Source organism: Martes martes (genome assembly GCF_963455335.1).
Source record: "Martes martes genome assembly, chromosome: X".
NCBI lineage: Eukaryota > Metazoa > Chordata > Mammalia > Carnivora > Mustelidae > Martes > Martes martes.
Genome location: NC_137897.1, coordinates 30247704 through 30270369, shown reverse-complemented (window position 1 = coordinate 30270369; position 22666 = coordinate 30247704). Strand labels below are relative to the sequence as shown.

The 22666-nt window shown below is 38.9% G+C and overlaps 1 protein-coding gene across 1 annotated transcript in view; it reads right to left on the bottom strand.

The window, feature by feature from the left end:
* Positions 1-22666, bottom strand: part of CFAP47 (cilia and flagella associated protein 47) — a gene marked incomplete at its 5' end in the record, with an annotated part of 422483 nt that overhangs the window by 224430 nt on the left and 175387 nt on the right. The window contains 4 exons of the mRNA XM_080795480.1: positions 4366-4592; positions 5351-5462; positions 14686-14831; positions 16139-16209. Of these exons, the coding sequence (XP_080651606.1) occupies positions 4366-4592; positions 5351-5462; positions 14686-14831; positions 16139-16209 (556 nt within the window). The remainder of the gene's footprint in view (positions 1-4365; positions 4593-5350; positions 5463-14685; positions 14832-16138; positions 16210-22666) is intronic.

Below are 22666 nucleotides of genomic sequence, written 5' to 3'. Positions count from 1 at the left end.
CCAGCTTTGTTCATCTTCAACAGTATCAATAGGATTGCTTCATGATTTAAAGTGCACTTAAATTATACAAATACAAAAACCATTTTCTTTACCCTTCTGAAGCCTCACAGAGGAGATCTTTTAGGCTTCCTTTATTAAACATATTAAGTTTCAAAATTTCAATTATTTTTCTTACCATTTATCCCAGAATATATAGCATGGCTTTTAAAACATAAACTGGAAAAAGTTAATAGAAAATAGAAGGAAACTACCCTGTAAGTTCTGAATCTGTCCAGTATCACTGAGTATATCATTAGAGTTGATTTATTAATGGCCAAAAGAATATGAATTCAGTAAATGAGTGCTAAGTGGTGAAGTGTCTGAAACTCATGCTCCTGACAAAAGATCCTGTCTCTTGCAGTATAAAGTAGATATATCATATTGCTATTACTCTACAAATGTTTCAAAAATTCAAATTCCACATGGTTGTGTACAAAAAAAAAAAAAATTAGTCAGATGTGTCACTTTTCTTTGATAGAAAAATGATTACATTTATCCAATCAGATTGATTTCAAGGACGATTTTAGATTTTGTTATATAGTTATTTTATGCTATAACTGAGTATTCCAGACTTTCATTTATTCCATTATACAATTTCATGTCAGTAGACTAAGGAGTGAACATACAGTCTGAAGACTATGCAGGAGAAGGAAAAGAGTAATGGACGAGGGGGGCAAAAACCTGGGTCCATCTGTATTCTGTCACGAATCAGTTGTGTGACCTTAGGCTATCATCTTACTATTTTGGGGTCTTCGTTTGCAGGGCTCTAAGTGTAAGAGGTTGGACTATGTGTCTCTGAGTGCCTCTGATTTCTTTTCTCAGCTTTAAAATACAATGATGGGGGCACCTGGGTGGCTCAACAAGTTAAAGCCTCTGCCTTCGGCTCAGGTCATGGTCCCAGGGTCTTGGGATCAAGCCCCGCATCGGGCTCTCTGCTCAGCGGGGAGCCTGCTTCCTCCTCTCTCTCTGCCTGCCTCTCTTCCTACTTGTGATCTCTCTCTCTCTGTGTCAAATAAATAAATAAATTCTTTAAAATAAAATAAAATAAAATAAAATACGATGATGTCTCTACCATGATCTGGGCTCTAATTGCTACCCTTGACATAAGTCTTTTTATGAATCAGTCATTTCATTTTTTGTATTACAAGTATAATTCTACCTTCTCTACATTTCTCCATGGGGTCACTGAAATAATTTGGACAATTGCACATAAAAACACATTGGGGAAAAAGGTGTAAAATACTATCCAAGGAGAGAGTACTTTTAAAATTATCTTGTTTACTGTTACAAAAATTAGCAACATTATTATATTTCAAGAGTGCATTGATAATTGCGCTTAAAAAAAAACCCTTTATGATTAGATGTATATTTGCACAATAAGTTGCATCTGTGAGTTCTGATTTGCTGCAACTAGTTCTCCTAAACAGGCACATTCAACCCTTCTATAGTTACTATATGTATTTGGAAAGTTTTTGCTGAAATAAAAAAATGTGTGATATTCACAGAATTCAAAGACAATAATAATCTTCAGGTTAAAAAAAACTTATAATCTCTAAATTTGGAGATTATTTAAAACATTTCAATTTTAATTTTAAAGAAGCCAAGGTTTTTTCATAAATTATGATGATGATTGTTTTTGTTGCTGTTATTTCCACCAACTAGTCAAGAAGTAGACACACACATACAGATACCCATCCTGCAAATGTGGGAGGTAAACAAGGATAAGTAAACAAGACGACTGTGACTGTGAAAAATCAGGCTATGAGGCAAGCTGGATAGACATGAAGACCTCAGGTTTAAAGTGTCATTTGTTTGTTCGGGCACATGTTCAATTCAATTAAACAGTGACGGAGCACCTGTCACACAGAAGACAATAAGGGCTAAAAAACACATAACAAAGATTTTTCATTTCTAGGCATTCACAATCCTAGAGGAACAGGGAAATATAAAGATATATATTATATAAAACATAATTTGGTAAATACAATAATAAACACAAAGAGTGTGCTGGATTCCAGAGACAGTTAAAAGAAGGGAGAAAAATAGAAGCTGTATACATGCATAAATAATAGAAAGGGGATCCACTGACAAAATCCATCTCCCTCCAGCATTCCTCATTTAAATAAAATGTTTTGATAAGGGCTAAGAATGAAGAAAATAAATTTTTAATTTTTTTAAGATTTATTTATTTATTTGAAAGAGAGAGCAGCGACGAGGGGCAAAGGGAGAGGGAGACAGAGAATCTCCAGCAGACTCCCCAACGAGCACAGAGCCCGACCCCATGATCCTGAGATCACAACTTGAGCCAAAATCAAGAGTCAAGTGTTTAACCAACTGAGCTGTCCAGGTGCCCCTGAAGACAAAAATTAAAAGGATGGAAAGTATACTATGATACGGTTAAAGTTTGAAAAGGCTACATATCAAACATTTCTATTGTAATACTATACTGAAAGTTGAACAAAAACCTTGCAAATTCATTGCTCCATCACAGAAGTAAGCATGTTGGAATGAGCTAAAGAGAGCCATTAGCTTTTTGAATGCATAGAGTAGATGGGTCAGTCCAGAAGGCATCAGAGCCTTGGACCTTAATATTTTTGAACTAATCAGAACTTAAAAGTCCAGTTCATCCATAAAATATCATCATTAAAAGTTAGGAATCTGTGCTTAGACTGTACTGATTCTCTCATTCTAACAAAAAAATAAATCGTCCCTACAATGCTGAGTATTTGCTGTAACATATGTAAGGTAATATATGAAGGCCAATCTCAAATAAGGATGAAAACATTTACCATTTGTTCCTACACTGATCAAAGATTTAGTGACTACCTTCGGCATAGTACACTTTTCTAGGTACTGGTGATATGAGCAGTAACTAAACAAATACTTTCTCACAAATTCCCTTGCTGGAGACAGACAATGAGGAAACAATTATTCTCAGGTGACATGCTATCTACAAACGAAGTTGAAGGAAATACAGGATTTGCAAAGTGTCTCATAGACAATGCTTTTTAAAAAATACATAATTTGAAAAAATACAAAAAAAATATAAGCATAACCTCATTGGTAGCATTTTAGCAGGCCTAAAGTAATTGAGGGAAATAGTGTCTAATATCTAGGGAAAATTAACCACAGAAGTGCACAAGGCAAGGGCAGCATGCCTTGGGATTTTTAGATGAGCCTGTGCTGAAGGAGTGACATGAATGCATGGGCTCCAGTGGAGAAGGTGAGATCAGGGAAGAGATGGGATTGGCCAGAAGGGTCATGAGGACCGTCCTAAGGATGTTGGGTTTTATTGTGAATGAGTTGGAAAGCCAACAGAGGAATCTGTGCAGGGGAACAACATGACCAGGTTTATATTATAAAAGAATCACTTCGGTGGCTCTCTGGAGGTTAGACTGTACGTCACTTCATTTATACACTAGAGTTCAAGATATAAGGATAGAGTCCATAATAATAACAGGACAATAATGCCGCACAACTAGAGAGCACTTATTTTTTTTTAAGATTTTGCTTTTTGTTTTTTTTTTTATTAGAGAAAGAGAGAGAGTGGGAGGAGCAGAGGGAGAAGTAGACTCCCCTCCAAGCAAGGAGACTAATGCGGGGCTCGATCCCAGGACCCTGGGATCATGACCTGAGGCAAATGCAGAGGCTTAATGACAAAGCCACCCAGGTGCCCTGAGAACACTTATTTATATACCAGGTAAAGTGGTAAGCATTTTAGGTAATTCTCTCACTTAGCTTCCATCAATTACCAGCATCCTCAAATTAAAAATACAAAAATCAAAGATTGATGATTTTGAAGTAACCAGCCCACAGTCACACAGGTAGACAGTGTCAGCGTCCGGACGCTCAGCCAGGCAGTCTGACCCCAGGGATGAGTCTCTTCGGATGCACAGAATATCCTGCACAACTTTTGGAACATGTCCCTCCCCACCCCCTTCCAGAGATTTGTATTTGATTATTGTAGAACAGGGCCTGGGTACTGCTATTAATATAAGTTCTCCAGGGCATTCTAATGTGTAGTCAGAAGTGGAGGCAAATGTGAATTCAGCAGCGACCCTGTAATGCCTAAATGTACTTAGTATGCTAAGTTACCACTAACTTAGTTACACCAATAAAATTAGCAGTTGTGCTAACATTAGTAGAACGCTTTGTTCCAGACTTATTATTTAATGAGGTAGAAAGAAAAAAAAGCAACTGAGCTGTCTTCCTGAGGAAAACCAGCATTTGTTATTCTTCCACGTAAAAAGGTTATGATTAGGTGACAACTCTGTGTAATTTTAAAAAGAGAGTAATCTAAGTGCATCATCTGTCCTGCATTCTCACCTCAATCCTCGTCAGTCCCAGGAGGGCGATGGCCACGCGGACACTACTGCTCTCCAGAGTGCCTGTGATCAACCGTCGCTCATACTCTATGTCCGACATCTGCTGCTGTGCTGCAAAAGCCAAAGCCTTTTCCTTGGCTTCATTAGTCAGTGGCAAGGTAAGGTCCACATCCAAGATGTGACGGAGCTCACATTTCAAATACAGAACTGGATTTTCCTTACTAAACACTAAGGGAAGCAAAAACGTTCATGACTGCCATGATCATTTGTGCCCTTGACAATGTTATCCAGAATAGACTTGGAAGGTATGAAATATAAAACTGCAGTTGTAGCCTTTCTTAGCCATAGTACCGTGAGTACTCATTTCTAGTAGCCCTGGTTTAGTAATTCAAGAGGAAGTCTTCATGAATTAAAGGTATTTTGCTGGTATTCTCTAAGAAGAATGCTCAAAGAATGTGCAAAAGAACTCCAAGGGTTCTTTTGTAGAAATATCAACGTGTTCAAACATTAAGTGATCATTGCACTATCAGTGATTAGAAGGTAAGGGAAGTAGAAATAAATGTAAAGACATTCATCAGGGACTGGTAAGAACTGTCATTTTCTTTCACTAACAACCTTATACTTCAGAATGTAGGGTACCAGTTCAGGTAATACAGTACAATATACAGAATTTGAGAGTATAGTCATTTCCAAGTTATGTGGGAAACTGAAAATTTGCTGAGTAAATATTTTGAATGCCAAATTTTAATATTTATCTGAAGAATGAGAAATAAGGATTTAAAAAAAAATCACCATTGACATGTTCTTACTTGTTAAACTGGAGGAGTATTCCATGGATGCTGACATAATAAAGTTAAAAGGGAGCCTTCCAAGAGCCTTCCAAGTTTTTACTGGAAAAACTTGCCATGAATACGCTTGGATGGCTCTATGAGGAGCAATCCCATCCTCCAACATTTTAAACAAAATCAAACACACATATACTCTACCTTCCTCTGGAGAAGTGCTGTAGTCAAGTGGAGCTGAAGAATCCTTTGGGAAAAAGGAGGAAGGCAAGGGGATCATACCTTTTCCTTCGACAACGTAAATTAATTCTCCAATCTAAAACACAACCATACAATAATATTAAATTCCAAAAGCTCAGAAAAAATTAGGATCTTTCCGCTACAAGAAAAATCTGTACACTATAACAACATCCATGCATTGTGCATTGCTAAGCAACTATAAGCCCTAAGTGAGGAGTGAAAGGTAAGGCTGAAATATAGCCCTCCCACAGTGCAGGGGAATCTGTATGCAACCAGAGCAGGGAGGGGGATTAAGAAGGCCCCAGGATGGCACCGACAGCCGTTGATCTTTGTAGCTGTAAATATCCTTGGTAGACTGCTCACTTAAATCACATAAACGATCAAGAAAGAAAGAAAGATTTTTTTTCCTTCATTCTGAAATTTATTGTTGGAGGGGAGTGACATCACTTTTGCATGATGCCTGAGTCCTTAAGTGTCTATATTTTAAAGTGCAGATTTTCCAAATGAGCATATGAAGGTCTGCAGATCTTTTAGAATAAGTAATTGGGCAAGAAACAGAAAAGACTAAACAGACAGAGTGAAAATTAAAGTGGGGTCAATGCAAGGGCAGCAACATGATATGGGGAAAGATTAAAAGAGGTTGACAGGCTTGGTTTCAATTCTGGTACGGCCACTTATGAACTACTAAGCCTCAGGCAAGTTTAGTAAATCTCTGACTTTCACTTCTGGCCTCTGTAAAATGGGATGACGAAAGAAATAAGTTCATTTTAGAAATCTAGAGATTAAATGAAAAGGAAGGGGAGAGAGGAAGTCTCAAAAGACATAAGATCCCAAAGGATGAATATTTAGATCTTGATTCTGGGAAGCAGAAAATGTCACCCCAGAATATGTTGCTTTGGTATACTGAAATTTTGAGTTGTAGGCACTTGAAAGACAGTAAATGCAAGGAGACGTTTTCTTTGAATTTGCCTTATCTGCCTAAACAGACCCTCCAAAAAAAAACTCAAGTACCATAAATTCCCTCCGTGAGGATTTCAACCAAGGATTGACTCTTATCAGAAGGACTAGAAGTTGACATTGTATACTGACACACTTTGTCACAAAGTATCATGTCTCCCATCGATTCTTCTAAAAGCCCATTCATCTTTCCTGAAAATAATTTACTCTCCTCCAAGTGGCCAACTTCCCTTTCTCCCTTTTCCCTATTAAGATGGTATCTGAGCCTGAATTTTAAGCCACTTAGAGGAGTTACTCATTTTTCCTTGGGTACCTTTCATGTATATAGGGAGTATACATGTTAATAAATGCGGTTTTCCTTGTTATTCTGTCTTTTATTACAGGAGTCTCAGTTAACAAATCAGAAGGGTAGAGGAAAATTTATTTTTTCTTCCCCTACAATTCCAAGACACTTAAAAGGAAATAACAGAAAAAAATGTACAAATAATCATGAGACAATCAGGGAAATATGAACAATGCCTGTGTCTGATGCAAGAAAAAAACTTTTATAATATTTTTAATAATAGCACTATCATGATTATGTAAAAAAACAGGTTTTTTTTTTCTTGTAGAGATGCTTACTAAGTTATTTATGGATAAAATTATGTGATGATTGGGATTTGCTTCATTATAATGATGAAATAAGTTCAGACATGCCCTGTTGAAGCTGGGAGAAGGGTACAGGGGAGATAGATCACAGTTTTATTTCTAGAACTGTAATCTATATTTTCCATAATAAAGTCTTTTAAAAAATGTTTACATCTTAAGAAGTAGAATGATAGTAAAGATGTGGTGAGGACTAAATGAGGTAACACATATCAGGAATCTAACCCTTTGCCTGGCACTTATCAGGGATATAAGAGACCCATCTAAATGGAGAGGGACCATCTTTTGAGAGCAGGGCTTCCCAAACATTCATGACATACAAATCACCTAAAGATATGGTGAAAATGCAAGTCTTACTCAAGAAATCTGGAGGAGGGCCAAGACTTGAGAGGATCAATGAAAATGGGCAGTGGCAATTTTAGGGCTAAGCCATACGGTGGAGAATCTTCTGCCAGAATGACCTTGTGACAGACATGCAACTAACTACTAGGAAAGCAAAAGCAAACAAAATTAGCTTCCAGGCTGGGACTGTAACTAGTCTGAACTGTCCCACCAACTTAAAACAATATTAATTATATGCTTGAGAGACTACTCTACAGGCAGCACACATAAATGATATAAAAGGAAACTGATTGCATAATAAAAATACATATTCCTTGGGGCGCCTGGGTGGCTCAGTGGGTTAAAGCCTCTACCTTCGGCTCAGGTCATGATCCCAGGGTTCTGGGATGGAGCCCCTCATCGGGCTCCCTGCTTGGCGGGGAGCCTACTTACCCCTCTGTCTCTTTACCTGTCTCTCTGCCTACTTGTGATCTCTGTCTGTCAAATAAATAAATAAAATCTTTAAAAAAATATTTCAAGATATTGTAAGTACCCTAGATAACACGTGAAATGGCAAAAACTTAATCTAGAAAAATATAAGAATAAAAATTTCTGATTATGAGGTCAATTTATTTATAGCTTCACTATCCCTCCCTAAGATTTTTTTTATAATAAAATTAACTGTCATCTACTCTCATATGATAATGTTCCACAGAATTTTATTAATTATGACTCACAATTACCTTTAGTTCATGCTGAAAAAAGAAATCTGGAAAACTTTGAATGTTATAAATTGTTTAGCATTTAATTTCATGCACTGGTAATAAACAGTACATTGCAGAAAACTTTCATACAGTAATTTTTCCTAAGCAATGTGGTACCTTGCAAACATAAATCCAAGCTAGCCATCTGAAATGTGTTTTCTGTGTGTGCATGTTTTGCTACAAATACAACTAAATGATCAAATGAAATTTTCAATGATAATTGAAGTACAAAGGCTCAACAGAGACCAGAGAAAACAATATATTAAGTTTTACTTTTATTTTACCTTTTCCTCACTATAATTTTTATCTAAAAAAACACATTTTACCCAAAATATAATTTTCATAAGAAATTAGACTCAGTGAGTATAGCGTTACCAAAGCACATGTTTTCTTAAGTGTGTGCCTGATCTATAGCTTGTCTTCTCAATGAAAATGAATACCAACTCATGGAAGTTGATACAAAGGGAGCAAACTGCTATTTGCCAGAATATTTCCCTTATGTATACATTATAAAAAACCTCCTAACCATGGATTAGTCAATTAAAATATCAGTATTAAGGGGCGCCTGGGTGGCTCAGTGGGTTAAAGCCGCTGCCTTCGGCTCGGGTCATGATCCCAGCGTCCTGGGATCGAGCCCCGCATCGGGCTCTCTGCTCAGCAGGGAGTCTGCTTCCTCCCTTCTCTCTGCCTGCCTCTCTGCCTACTTGTGATCTGTCTGTCAAATAAATAAATAAAATCTTTAAAAAAAAAAAAAAAAATCAGTATTAAAATATCAGTAACTAAAACTCTATTCAGTTCCATTTAATTCTACATCTTACATCGACAATATATTATCATTTCCCCCCAAAATTATTTTTTCTAACTTGTTCACTTTCAGTGTTCTTTTTTTTATTAAAAAGAAACTTAATATAATTGAAAATAATGCCTGTGTCAGAAAATGAACTGTGGTATCAGCTAATTATTTCTCTGTACTTTTCTTGCAATAAAATCAGACCAGGAAAGGCATACAAATGCAGTAAAGAACTCCCTTAAAGCAGAGAAGTCCCTTACATTCCAAGTCTGGAGGCTGTGACAAAGGAAATGAAATTATCTAACACATGACAGATACTTGTCAATGTGAGCAATTCTAATAGTCTATTAAATTTCCTTTCTGACCTTAATTTCAAATTTTGCAATCAGGATGTTTACTTGGATTTTTATTATACTTTCCAGAAAGATGCCAAAGCCCACAGCCCACTGTCCATTATTAAGAAACCCTCATGAAAGATATTTTGTTCTTCTTATGTATCTAGTTAAATGTAGTCCTCAAATAACATAGTTGCATGCAGATTTACAAGACAACCTGTTAATGACCCAGAAATGAGGAACACAAACAATGAATCGGCAGAAAAGTTTTAATCCCAGCTCTGTTACTGAGTTGGGTAACCTTGGACATGTCATGGATGCCCTCCAGACACAAACAACCTTAATCTTAAAAAAAAAAAAAAAGACATTTAGACAGAAAATCCCCATGTTGTTTCATAGGTCTTAAAATTCTACTTATTCTCTGATCTTGGGCCTAGATTTTGCTATGTTTTATAATTTATTTGTTTGAACTGGCTGGACAATATTACATTATTGTGATGGTTAACAGGCATGTAAGAGCTAAGCTAAGATTCTAAAATGTTAAATTTCATACACTAGAGAGAGATCATTAATCACTGTAGGTGGCCATTTGGCATTGCCATAATTATAATGTGAAACTGACCAGTAAGAATAATCGCTGTTCTTTTAAAATATGATCTTTCATAGAATGAGTGTTCTAGAAGAGTCAGTAAGGGTGAAAAGAAAATGTATAAAGATATTTGTATGCTTGCACTAAAAAGTTCAACTTTCTTAACACAGTCTTTTTTATAAGATTTATTTATTTATTTGAGAGAAAGAGAAAGAAAGCAGGGGGAGGGGCAGAGAGAGAGAGAATGAGAATCCTAAAGCAGACTCCCCTCTGAGCAGGGAGCTGGACGGCAAGGTTTGATGCCAGGACCCTGAGATTATTGTCTGAGCTGAAATCAAGAGTTGGCTGCTTAAATGACTGAGCCATCCAGGTGCCCCTAACACAACCTTAATTGCATGCCTGAGAAATTATTCTACAGACATTTTGAGAAAGCAACATATATAGAAATACTATAAAATATTCATCACTTAATAAAAAGATATAGCATATTGTAAGAAAACATCTCATCAAATCACGAAAAGCTCAGCCTAGAATCTAGAAGTTACTGTGGCGATGATATTGACAATCGCCCTCTGTCTACATCACTGTATTTCTCAGAACAGTTTCTATTCAATTTTTTGCCATCAATTTGCTCTGCACATTAATGAGAATTTGCTTCAAGTGTGAACATCACACAAACTGTCATTAAGATTGATCTTTATATCAACATTCATCTTTGTGGTTCTCTCTCGTCCCTTTGCTCCTTCCCCTAAATCCAATATGATCTCCTCTTCTTTCACCACTGCTTCCCAAGTCCTTCTCTCTGTCTTTACTGCTGGTATGCAAAAAGCAGAAGGCAGCAGAGAATGGAGGTGTGGAGAGTCGTGTAATAGATTGCAGGACTCTCTGAGCCAGTCTCTTGGTCTCCAGTCTCCTTCTCCTACTCTTAATCTAGTCTCTGTTTTGGCTCCAGAGACGCTTTCTAAAACAAAGATGAAATCAGGTCATTCCTATGCTCAGTATCTTCCTGCTTTCAATAACAATAATTATCCTAACATAATAAAGTTATTCAACTAAAAATTTCACTGCCCTCCTCATTATCAGTCTGCCTTATCCACCCAATCAATTTTCTGTCACAACAAACTTCTCTCAGAATTGGCAATTCAAGCGTCAGTAAAATTTCATGCTCGGCTGCTTGCCTCGCGTTCTCAGAATCTTCTTGAGCACACTTCTCCCCTGCCCAAACTCTGCTTTACTGGCATTTTTCCACTCACCCTCTTAACCAAACTCCTTTATGAGTCAATTATCCCTGCTTTTGCTATTATATAGAAATGCATTCTTTCCTCTATTCTAGACATGGTCAGAATCAGGCTGGCTGTGTTACAGAATTAGTGGACATGTTTCAGGACACCATGTACACAAGGAAAGATTAATGCCTTGAGAGGGCACAGTTGTCCCAGCACAATGTGGCATCCACAGAAGGCAGGAATGCATTTTTATAAATCTTAGGAATGTGCCATACATTCCGCAAGCTTTCTTCATCCACCTGTATGAAGCATCATCAGCTTCCAATAAGTACAACTTTCTGCGTGAGCTGGGCCAGCCTTATGCAAGTGTACCTTCTCCACAGAATGTGAATCCCCTTAGTACAAACTTCATGTCCTTTCTCTGTGTTAACTCTCTATATGTCTACAGAACTGACTTTATACTGTTGGTGAATCTATGCTGGGAGAAGTGAACACAATAATAAAGGGGAATTACTGAGGTTGTTAAATTTTAAAACTTTCAAGAGTCAGTCTCTATATTCTACAGTTTCCTTCGAGAATGAGAGAGTTCCAGACTCGCACCTAGCAGATACATCAGTTGTGGACAACAAGTGCACAGCTTAGTGATTAGAGTCAACAATATTATCTTATAAACTTTGAAGCTGCTAAGGGACTAGATCTTAATTTTTCTCAGCACAACAAAGAAATGATAATTGTGTGACGTGACAAAGGTGTTAGCTAATGCTCCTGGAGTAACCTCATTGCAATACACAAATGTATCAAACCAACATATTATGTAAAAATGTATACAATGTTACCTGCCAGTTATATCTCAATTTTAAAAAAGGTTCATAAAAGGGACATGGATTTGGAAAAATAGGAATGACTGTTCCCTTGTATTCTATATGTCATTTGAAAGGGTATCCCCTGGAGCTAAAATATTGGTATCCCAGAGGCATGTGGAATCTTTACAGACTAACTGTTAGGATCATTGATAAGAAACACAGATGAGGTCCCCCCACCCCACCCACCCAGAATAAATAACTACCATTGGGTACAAAATTCGCTTTAACAGATTTTCTTCTCATATATTTTCTTGAAAAAGGCTGCAGTGTTTATAGCAGGATGTTGGTTTCACAGAAAGGAGGGTGGTCGAAGGGGGAGAAGGCCCTGTAGCACGGAGGGGTCTCAAACCACGTGTAATGTTGTGAACATTTACCACATTGATTTAGAGTTTAAAATTCACTTAACCTGCTCCCACATTGTCAGCAGGCATCTTCAGGTTAATAAACGTTTCAAAGTATTTATGGGCTAGATGGGGTTTCATCTTCTCTGTTTCGCCCATGTCAAGGATCCCTGCTTGATGCCCTTGCCTCTCTTGCATGAATGATCCCAGAAGTGATGGGTGGTTTCTTTTCTGGGAGCCCAGGACTACACTGAGCAGATAGTCACACAGGCATGAAAGTAAAGACAGAGTTCCTAGGGTTGTGTCAATACATCATTTTGTACCTTGCAGTGTTTGTGTGGGGGTCTGTCAAGCTCTCCTCCCGGAGAGTTCCATTCCTCAGGCACTGGGTCATGTTCCTACTCCAGGTTCCCCCATTCAGTCTGCTCCATCCACACACGAGCAGAAAGGCTTTTGGACTTCTGGCATTAGATAGCATGAATTTTTAGGGATTTTGTAGGTCTTTGCCTAAGCTAAGACTTTCTATGAACGTTGAAGGAAGTTTTGTAAACTGTTTGTACTTCCAAACAGCTATTACATAAGTCATCTCATTTTTTTTTTTAATTTGAAAGTTCATATAGAACAGCCAAAACAAAACAAGTGGCCTTTCCTTGATAGAAGTGTTAGTAGAAATGTTTCTGTTTTACACATGGAAAGCTATCAAAAGGAGGCCTAATTACTTTACAGTTTTCAACAGGTGGTTCTTAATGGCAAAGCAGTTATCACACATTTAATAAGAACAGGAGCTAACTAGGTGGACTTGGATGTTTGATTATCTATTTAAGCGTGTAATTGCATTTTTCAATATAATTAGCAATAAATTGAATGTGTAAATTAATAGATGTGTTTGCCCACATAAGTAATTGTAATTCAATGCAATACTTCAGATTAAGGGCATTATTTCTCAGTTGACAGCAATATAATTTTATGATTACTGTTTTTCTTAATATTTTTTCTGACAGCAACAAAATATATATAATCAAAAGACATGTTTTAATAAGCTGAGATTCCAAGTTAAGTATAATTATATTTGGATTAATTTAGATAAAATTTATGGAAGTAAATATTAATATTCCAATAGCTGAATTCAAATAATAAAATCAGTCTCCTTACTATGCTATTAAAAATTAAGCCTAGCACTTTCTAGGCCTATATTATAATTTAATATAAAAGAGGAACTGTGAAGTATTTGATTAAACTACTATTCACACTACCGTTACTATTTTTCACAAATTTTCATATAGAGGAATTTGGTTAAATCTTGGGCTCTTTTAGGGGAAATAAAAAACAAGATTTAGCATGACTATAAAATGGCATTTTTTCCCTCCTAAATGGCAATTTTAAGTGAAGTTAAACTATTTTTTACATATTTAATGGACTATATTATTTTTCATGTGTAAATAATCCTATAGACATCAGATCAATACAATACCTCTTTCCAGTTACCATTATTTCATTGCATAGGCATTTAATATAGCACAGAACTGATACAGAATTGATGTATTTGGGACTATCTTATGGGCATTATAAATTCCCTCCTCAGGTCAACACATGGCAGTTTCTTTCCGGAAGGGGATAATATCATAAAATCTTTCCTCTAAAGCCTGGCTTCTCTTTCTCTCTTTCTGCCTCCCTCCCTCCCTTTCTCTGTTCTTCCATCCCTCCTTTCCTTCTCTTTCTCTTTCCTTTGCTGGTTTTATTTATTTATTTTGCTTAAAGATTTTATTTATCAGAGAGAGGGAGCACAAGCCTAGGGAGAGGCAGAGGGAGAGGGAGAAGCAGGCTCCCCACTGAGCAAGGAGCCTGATGCAGGGCTCGATCCCAGGACCCTGGGATCATGACCTGAGCCAAAGGCAGATGCTTAACCAACTGAGCCACCCACACGTCCCATTCGCTGGCTTTAAAGAAGTAAGCTCCATGGACTAGAAAATTAATTCTGCCAACAACTTGAGAGAGCTGAGAAGCAGCTCCTTCCTCAGTGGAGTCTCTAAGGAGGATCCAGCACTGGCAGGTCCCTTGACTGCAGACTTAATAGACCTTAAACAGAAGACCCACCTTGGTCATGCCCGGATCTCTGATCCATGGAAACCATGGCATAATAAATGTGTATTTTTTTCAGCCCCTCAATGTTTGGTAGGTAACTCATTGTGCAGCTACACAAAGTGAATACAGCCAGAGCTGCAGCAAGGGGTCAGGCAGGCTACCCATCTGCTCCCGTGGGTCTTCCTAAGGCAGCCATTATAAACTCTACCCACAACCAGTCTACCTCTTTGCTTATTTGTGAGGATAAGCTCTGTGTTTAGCAACTAGAAGGCTGAAGTTGTTATCTACACTACTAGAGTCTTCAGCTGCCTTCGAGTCCCCTGTACTGGTTACCCCACTCAAGCGCCAGCCCATGATGAAAACACAAGCCACAGTTCAGTTCTCACCTCTTTGTTGCTGAGGATGATGACACAGTAGCGCGTGTGCATGTCAAAGGGAAGAAACAAGAGCTCCAGGCTTGAAGTCCCTTTTACTCCCAGGTGAAGAGTATGTGTGGAGCAGAAGAACTCTCTGATGAAATTGGACTTAATTGCTACCAAAACATGAAGCAGAGCTTGTTTACATATCATTTCATAAGTGCTGTTCAAATAAAGCAGCTGTTTCAATTAGTGCTTAAAGTTTTGAAATGAATAAAAAATGTTCAAAGCATTAGCACACCAAATTAGATGACACGTGCATTTGTTAATGAAAGCATGGGTGAACCCAGCTCCAGCCTGATACCATGAAAACGTGTAATTATGACCCTCTATTAGAATCCTTAAAAAGGGAACTGCACTAGCGTTTAAATTAGCCTAGATATACATATATAAATAGTAAAGTGGTTATCTAAGCATCTTCAACTTTTTTTGTCAACTATGTAATAGTTCACATAAAAGGCTGTAATGGAAAACTTCAACTGGAAATAGAGGAATGTTTTATATATATCTTTGTTTCTACCATTTTTGTTGGTTTTAAAACATGTCTACAAGTTCTTCGACACTGCCTTGAACGTGGTGATATGGTAAAGCAGTCTTAGGGACTTGATCCTAATGAATAGTATGCTAGAAGGCAACAGTATGACATCTGACACTAGAACAAACAATTTCATATTATTTCTTCCTAATCATCCCTTTCTTGGCTCACCTGCTTTTAGAGCCAAGTTGTCACCCTGTGAAAAAGCCTAAGCCACATGAAAAGCCACATGTAAGTGTCTAGACCAACAGTTCCACCTGTGGTCCTAGCCAAAAGGTATTAATCAACAGACATGTGAGTCGGGAAGCCTTTGGGATGACTCCTGCCCCAGCCTCCATCTGACTGCAAATGCATGGGGACTCTGAGCAAAAACCATCTAGTTGAGACTAGTCACTCCAGAAGTGTGAGAGATAATAATGCTAATCCACTTTTATTGTTTGATGGCACTACATTTGGGGTGGTTTGTTCTGTAGCTAGAGATAACCAGAACATTCCTCTATCCATTGTCCTATCCACATCCTATACAAATTTTCTAAATCTACAGTTATGTCATAAAACAAAGTAAATCTGTGTTCTCCTTGTAATCTTAAACATGGCGATACCTGTCACCTAAATAGGTTTAAACAGTTTAGAATAAGCCAAAAGATACATAAAAGTCATTTATTTAAATTCATTCATTATGAGTAAGGAAACTAGGACTCACAGTGAAGAGAAAGATGTAGAGTCCTGCAAAAGGTCATGAACAGGAAAAGCTGAGAACCAGACCTTGGGCTCGCCCTTCTGTCTACTGTTATAACCATCCTTTGTTGAGTATTTCATTTACGGGTATGCTATGCACATAAAAGTCAGACATGAAGACAAATGAAAGCTTTTATATGAGGTACTCACAGGTTCTTAAGGCATTTGGAGACTGGCAAAAACTCTTCAAATTATCACTTTCAGGGCTACTCCCAGCATCACTGTCATAAGTAAATAGGAGAATAACATCAACAACACAAACGAAACTCAAAAACAATTCTCTGTCTTCATTAAATCTTATAGATCCTTAAAAATTATGGCTACCTACATGACATACAAAGGTCACAGATGAATTTCATGTATCTCCTTTATGTTTATATTGTTTCAGAAATTTTAAAAGAAAAATGCAAAAAGGAAACTAATAATCATCCATATTTCTACCACTGTTTTATACAATTTAGTAAAAACAATTCCTTTCTAAATAAATGAAACAAGATGGGATCAGGAGGGAGACAAACCATAAGAGACTCTTAATCTCACAAAACAAACTGAGGGTTGCAGGGGGAGGGGTGTGGGGGAGGGTGGTTGGGTTATGGACATTGTGGAGGGTATGTGCTATGGTGAGTGCTGTGAAGTGTGTAAACCTGGCGATTCACAGACCTGTACCCCTGGGGCTAATAATACATTGTATGTTTATAAAAACATTTTAAAAAATTATTAAAAAAAACCAATTCCTTTTTACTTATGAATACTATGGAGAAATAAACATTTGATAATAATTAAAAACAAACAAACAAACCCAAATCCCGAGGCCCAAAAGTAGTGGTCTCAAATTAGGACTATATATTCTCTCCAAAAGTGGTTCTAGAACTTGATTTCTTCAAAGATTCTCTTCTTTCAGTTTATTATTTCTGCATTTGCTTCTTTCTCATAAAGAGAAGAGCCATGGGCAGCTGCTTAAGCTATGGCTGCATTTCTGAAAATTATTTAGCAGACCACAGCCTGAAACAACTGCCTCCCTTGAAAGATTCCATATCTTCCAGAACCCATCAATTTTCCCCCAAACTGCTCTTCTCAATATTCATAATTACTTTGCTCCACAAGCTGGCAATTAGCATCTCCGCTCTCAGATATTGTTTGCCTGATTTTTTTCTGAAAATACAAAACCTCCATATTTTCTTACCCTGTCATATGCTTTTGCATGAATTTTTTTTTTTATTAAAGACTTTATTTATTAATTTGAGAGAGAGTACGAACAGTGCGGAGAGGCAGAGGGAGGAAGAGAGAGGCAGACTCCTCACTGAGCAGGAAGTCCAGCACAGGGGATGGGGTGGGGATGCTCCATCCCAGCACCCAAGAGATCATGACCTGAGCCAAAGGCAGAGCTATGACCAACTGAGCCACCCAGGTGCCCCTTGCTTTTCCTGAATTTGATGCTGTAAAAATACATGGACTATTTCCAAGTAAAATTCTAGCCATATTGCTTCTTTTTCTCCACTGCCTTTTCTTGATACAACATTCTTAATAAGACTTACCACATCTTGTAACTACTCTCTGCTTTACTTCAACTCACAGACATTCCGATTAGCTGTTTTAATATTTTATGTAATTTGGACACTTGATAGACACTTTAAGGCTATCAGAGACATACTAGATATTTTAGCAATTATAAGGGAGACCATTCAGAGAGTGGGAAAAACAATAAAGAATGTTTATTTCTCGATGCATATTTCCACAGCCATCTCTATAATGGAGCTGTAGGGAGAATGCCTGATTAAAATCCTCAGATAATTTCAGAACTTCATTTTGCTCAATCCTTGCAATCTCTAGCCCTTCAGCCATTTTTTCCATAATGAATAGAAAAGCAGAGAAATTTAGGCTTCTTTTTCTTTTTCTTTTCTTTATGTATTTTCTTGGAGAATAGCTAATGAAAATGCCTTTTGAATAAATTAGAGTTGCCTTATCCTCAAAGGAGACTCTCAAATGCACACAAATTGAGTTACCTGTGGTAAAGACGGATAGGAAAAAATTGCAGACCTAGAAATGTTATTACCTTGCTCATAAAACTAGTGATTATCATGATTAATTCAGAGACGTCAGAAAATAATTTAATAAAGTAATTTGGTTCAGGTAAATTCTATTTTCCCTGATCAACATTCTTGAGTCTAGAAATTCAGTGATAAACCCAGCTTGTTTACAAAACCAGTATCTTGCTGATCAAAGAAAGAACGGAAAACCAATTCTACCTCTTGGTTACTCCCTGCACCTCAGTCTATGCTATCATTTTCCTAAATGCTCACCAACTGCTGCTGAAGCTATGGCAGAGGGAGCACTTTTAAACCCCTGGTCTTAAAGAAGAAATAGCATCAAAAGAGGTTAAAATTATATATAATACTGTTGATCAAGCAAGGGAATATCTTCTACTAATTTAGTAGTGGGCTGAAGTCAGGGAGTGAAAGCTACTTAGGAGGTATGAAGGGATGACATTCCTTTTTTCTCTGCAGGGATGAGCCGCGGCTCTTTTCAAACTAAAATGACCAAAATGGTTCTATTCAGAGTATGAATAAATCAGCCCCAAGAATGACTGCCTACTCAAACCTTTTCCGTTGGGGAGGGAAAATCTTTAACATAAGCCTTCATGAAGCTACTCCTGGGCCAGCATTCACAGCTGTGTCCAAATCAAAGAGCAAATTTTCTGATTCAAGACTAATTTTCATGCATCATGGGAAGGAACGTAAGTGGAACAATTCTGAGATACACTCCATCCTCCATGTGCCTAGGGCTTCTTTAAAAAAGGACCCAGTGGCCTCTGGAGGGCAGTAAAAATGGAATACTTGGGGCGCCTGGGTGGCTCAGTGGGTTAAAGCCTCTGCCTTCAGTTTGGGTCATGGTCCTGGGATCCTGGGATTGAGCCCTGCATCGGGCTCTCTGCTCAGCAGGGAGCCTGCTCCCCCCGCCCCCTGCCTCTCTCTGCCTGCCTCTCTGCCTATTTGTGATCTCTGTCAAGTAAATAAATAAAATCTTTTAAAAAAATGGAATACTTGCTGTTTTTAGTACATCTTTGGCTCCTGAGCAACTGAGAAGTCTGTAAACAAGGTGTACCAACCCGGGGTGCGAGGACAGAGTGGATTTGTGAATTTGAATGGGGAAAAATTCCATCTTGACTCTCACTAACTCTTAATAGCAATTTAAATCAAACACAGTAGTGATGAAGTTCTAGAACCTAGGTGAGGTTCGGTGGGCTGAGGTCCTGAGCCCACCGAACCTCACCTAGGTTCTAGAACTTCATCATATGGCGCCCGAACGTGGGGCTGTGAGTCTTTACATTTGGACTCTGAGCTTCGGTGCAAAATTGGTGAGTACTTTCTCTCTCCTTTTCCTTTAGTCTCATTTCAGGGGCTTTTCAAGGAGTATGGTCTTATTGGAACACTTGCATGTCAGTTGCTCAGGCTGTAATCCTCTAGCCCGTGGCTGCTCTACAGGGAGGAGAGCGTCTGCCTTTTGGCTGTAAGTTAGTACCCTGGCCGGAATGGCAATAAGACCCAGAAACTTGATGCCCTCTCTTTATTCCTGTTCTTATATAAAGTTGTCTCTCTTGGGCACAGGACAGCCACCTAAGTCACCAGGACGACTGCCAATCTTAAGACTCCCATGTGAGGTTTCCTCCTGATTGATCTAATGTGATCCCCTCCACATCCCTGGTCTAGCCACTTCTGGCCGCGGGACCTCCACTGGGAGCCGGCCGAAACCAGTACCCGATTGAATTAAAATGCAACCGGGGACCGTTTCCTGGGGAAGTTGGCTGCAAGGACCACATGTGTTGGAATGTCGCATAGACCATGATGGATTTCAGTCTTTACTGTTTCTTGTCAGTGTCTTCTACAGACTACTTAAAGCTATGAAATTGGGCAGTTTCCCCTTGCCAAACTTTTCTAGTATTTCCATGGGTTAAAATGGCAAAACAGTATGCAGTTTTCAGTACAGACGATGGCATGGCATGGCACAGTATTTTGGTTCATTCACCAGGCACCCATCAGCAGCCTAGGATGCGATGGGGAAGGGGAGGGACGCTGGCACCCCTCCAGGGCCTTTAACGGCAGGAATGCCTTCCCGGGGAAGGCAGGATGGTGATCAATAGTGATATCTTGAGGGATGCCTCTGGTCGCTTTTGACACACGAGAACCTCTGACATACCCTGCGTGGGACGCCACCCAGGAGTCAGGGGGGATTTGGTAATGGACCTTCTTTACTTTTCTGGGAGCATGGCCTCAGTAGGCTTCTTCAGTTCTCAAGGACTCTACCTTGGGGTGCTTTTTAACCCACTGGAAATAATTTGGATTGCAAAACTTAGAAAAGGACTGAGCTCCTGTAACACTGCATGGCCTCAGTGGGATCTATCAGTTAGATCTTCTCTGCAGGGAACAGGGCAAATGGACCTAGGATACCTTCATCGCTCAGGCCTAGGCCTTCATTGCTCTGCACTAGGGCCCCGAACTAAGGGGCTTTTGCAGAATGTGTTTGCCCAAATGAGTCAGCTAGTAAACTTCCTCCTGACATATTGGATGATAATTATGTTAATAAGCCTCCTTCTAGTAAACTCAAGTTGCTGGGCCAACCATAGCAAAGGGGACTCTGACTTTATCTCTCTCTGTTTCTCCTAATAGATGTGGGGGCCTCTCCCTCACTCATTTCCCATGTTAATGGCTATAACTGGAGCCAACTGGGGTTAGTCTTAACTCGAGACAGAGACCGTAAGGAATATTCCCAAGCAGCTGCCGAAACTCCCTTTGTTTCGGGGAAGTTTCCCTGTCTTCTCTGGCCCGACTTGGACTGCTTAACCCCTCCCCCCCTGCTGGTGGGAAAGCATGGCATCTGCTCCCCTGTTGGGGCTGATGAGCTCTAAAACCGGGAATCCTTTCTCTGCCTCCCGGCAGCACTTTGTTTCTTCTGTCCCCCCTTCTCGTGTTTCTGCACCAATGTGCGTGCAGCCTGCATGACTAGCCTCTAGATCATGCACCACGGCTCCTTCTCTCCTCACTGTCAAGGAGCAAGAAGATCATCCCCTGGATCTAACACCCCCCACTCCAGATCTCCCCACTCGTGTCTCAGGTAAACATTCAAAGTGGAGTGGGCCCAGGTGGAACGAGTAAATCAGTTTGGAACTAAGTTAAGTTTGTTGGTTTAACTTAACTATCACCTTGTGTGTGGCTGGAATAATGAAATTGCCTAAAAGCCAGCATACCGCACTCCATAGGATTAACTATGGACTTGTGGAGATAATGGATGAACCCACTTTCTTTATGATTAAATTGGATGATGCATGGGGAACTCCCCTTATCTCTTGACAAGTTTTCTCCCACTTGCCAGTGATCCTTTGTAATTAGGATATTGTTAAGGCTGGACCACTCAAAGGGCTTCTTAATGGTTTCATCCCTTAGTCATATTTATTCTAGAAGCCACTTCTGTTGAGGTACAATTGCAAACAAATGTTTTAGCCAAGCATAAAACAACCCTCCTCATAAAAAGAGCCTCAAAGCTCACTATGGGACAGTCCCTGACTGCAATGACTTCACATCAGGTCCAGATTTGTCTTAGAAACCAAAGGCCACCAATGCATGATGGAGGCCGACTTATTAAATACTGGGCTATACTTACAGATATGCCAAAAATAATACTTAAAACTTGTCAAACTTTAAACCTAGTCACCTGTATGCCTGAACCTGACCATTGTACTTCTGTATAGAGCAAAACTGTTCAGAGGTTATTGATCTTGCTTACTCTAGTTGGCCAGATTTAAGATGCTCCTATTAAAAATACAAATGACAGTTGGTTTACTGATGACAATACTTTTCATAGAAAGAATAAGAAAAGCTAGGTATGCCATAGTGCTCACTAGCACTTTGCAATTGCCAAAGCCTAAAAATAAACAACACTGACTCCAAATATGCCTTCCTGGTACTACATGCCCATGGAGCTATTTGGAAGGAAAGGGGATTGCTGTCAAGCCATAACTCCCCAATCAAATATGGGCCCAAGTTACAAAACCCTCCTTATCGCTATACTAAGGATGGCATATATCAAATCTGGGATACATATTTGTGACTCACACCCACTATTGGACAGCTCAGTTAAAAGGCAGTTTTATGCTGGGAACAAAGAAATCATACGTATGATACTTGGGCAAATAACACACGGCATCTAGGATGGCTATCATTAGAAATGTGTTCCCAAATAATAGTACTCCAGGCTACTGACTGGTTTGCTACTGATTGGGCAAGGCAACCTGGCATTAGATGGCCAGCTCCAAACGGAACCCACTGGACATGTGGAACTAACCTGTGGCCCTGCCTTCCTCCAGGGTGGATAGGTCACTGTACTTAAGGATTTGCCTGGACATGGGCACATTACTAAAATCATCACCACTCCCCCTAATCTCCCCAATTTAAAGCAAAGATGGACACGATCTGTTTTTAAATGGTATGATCACTTAACATCTATTTTTGTTCCATCTATGGGACTAGAGGATGTCATGTACCATGTAGACGCCCTTAATAAATATACTACAAAGGCACTCAACGATTCACTAAATAGCATCTCCCTACTTAATACTGAAGTCTCACAGATACGCAAGGCAGTCCTACAAAATAGGATGGCCTTAGATGTCCTGACAGCAGCACA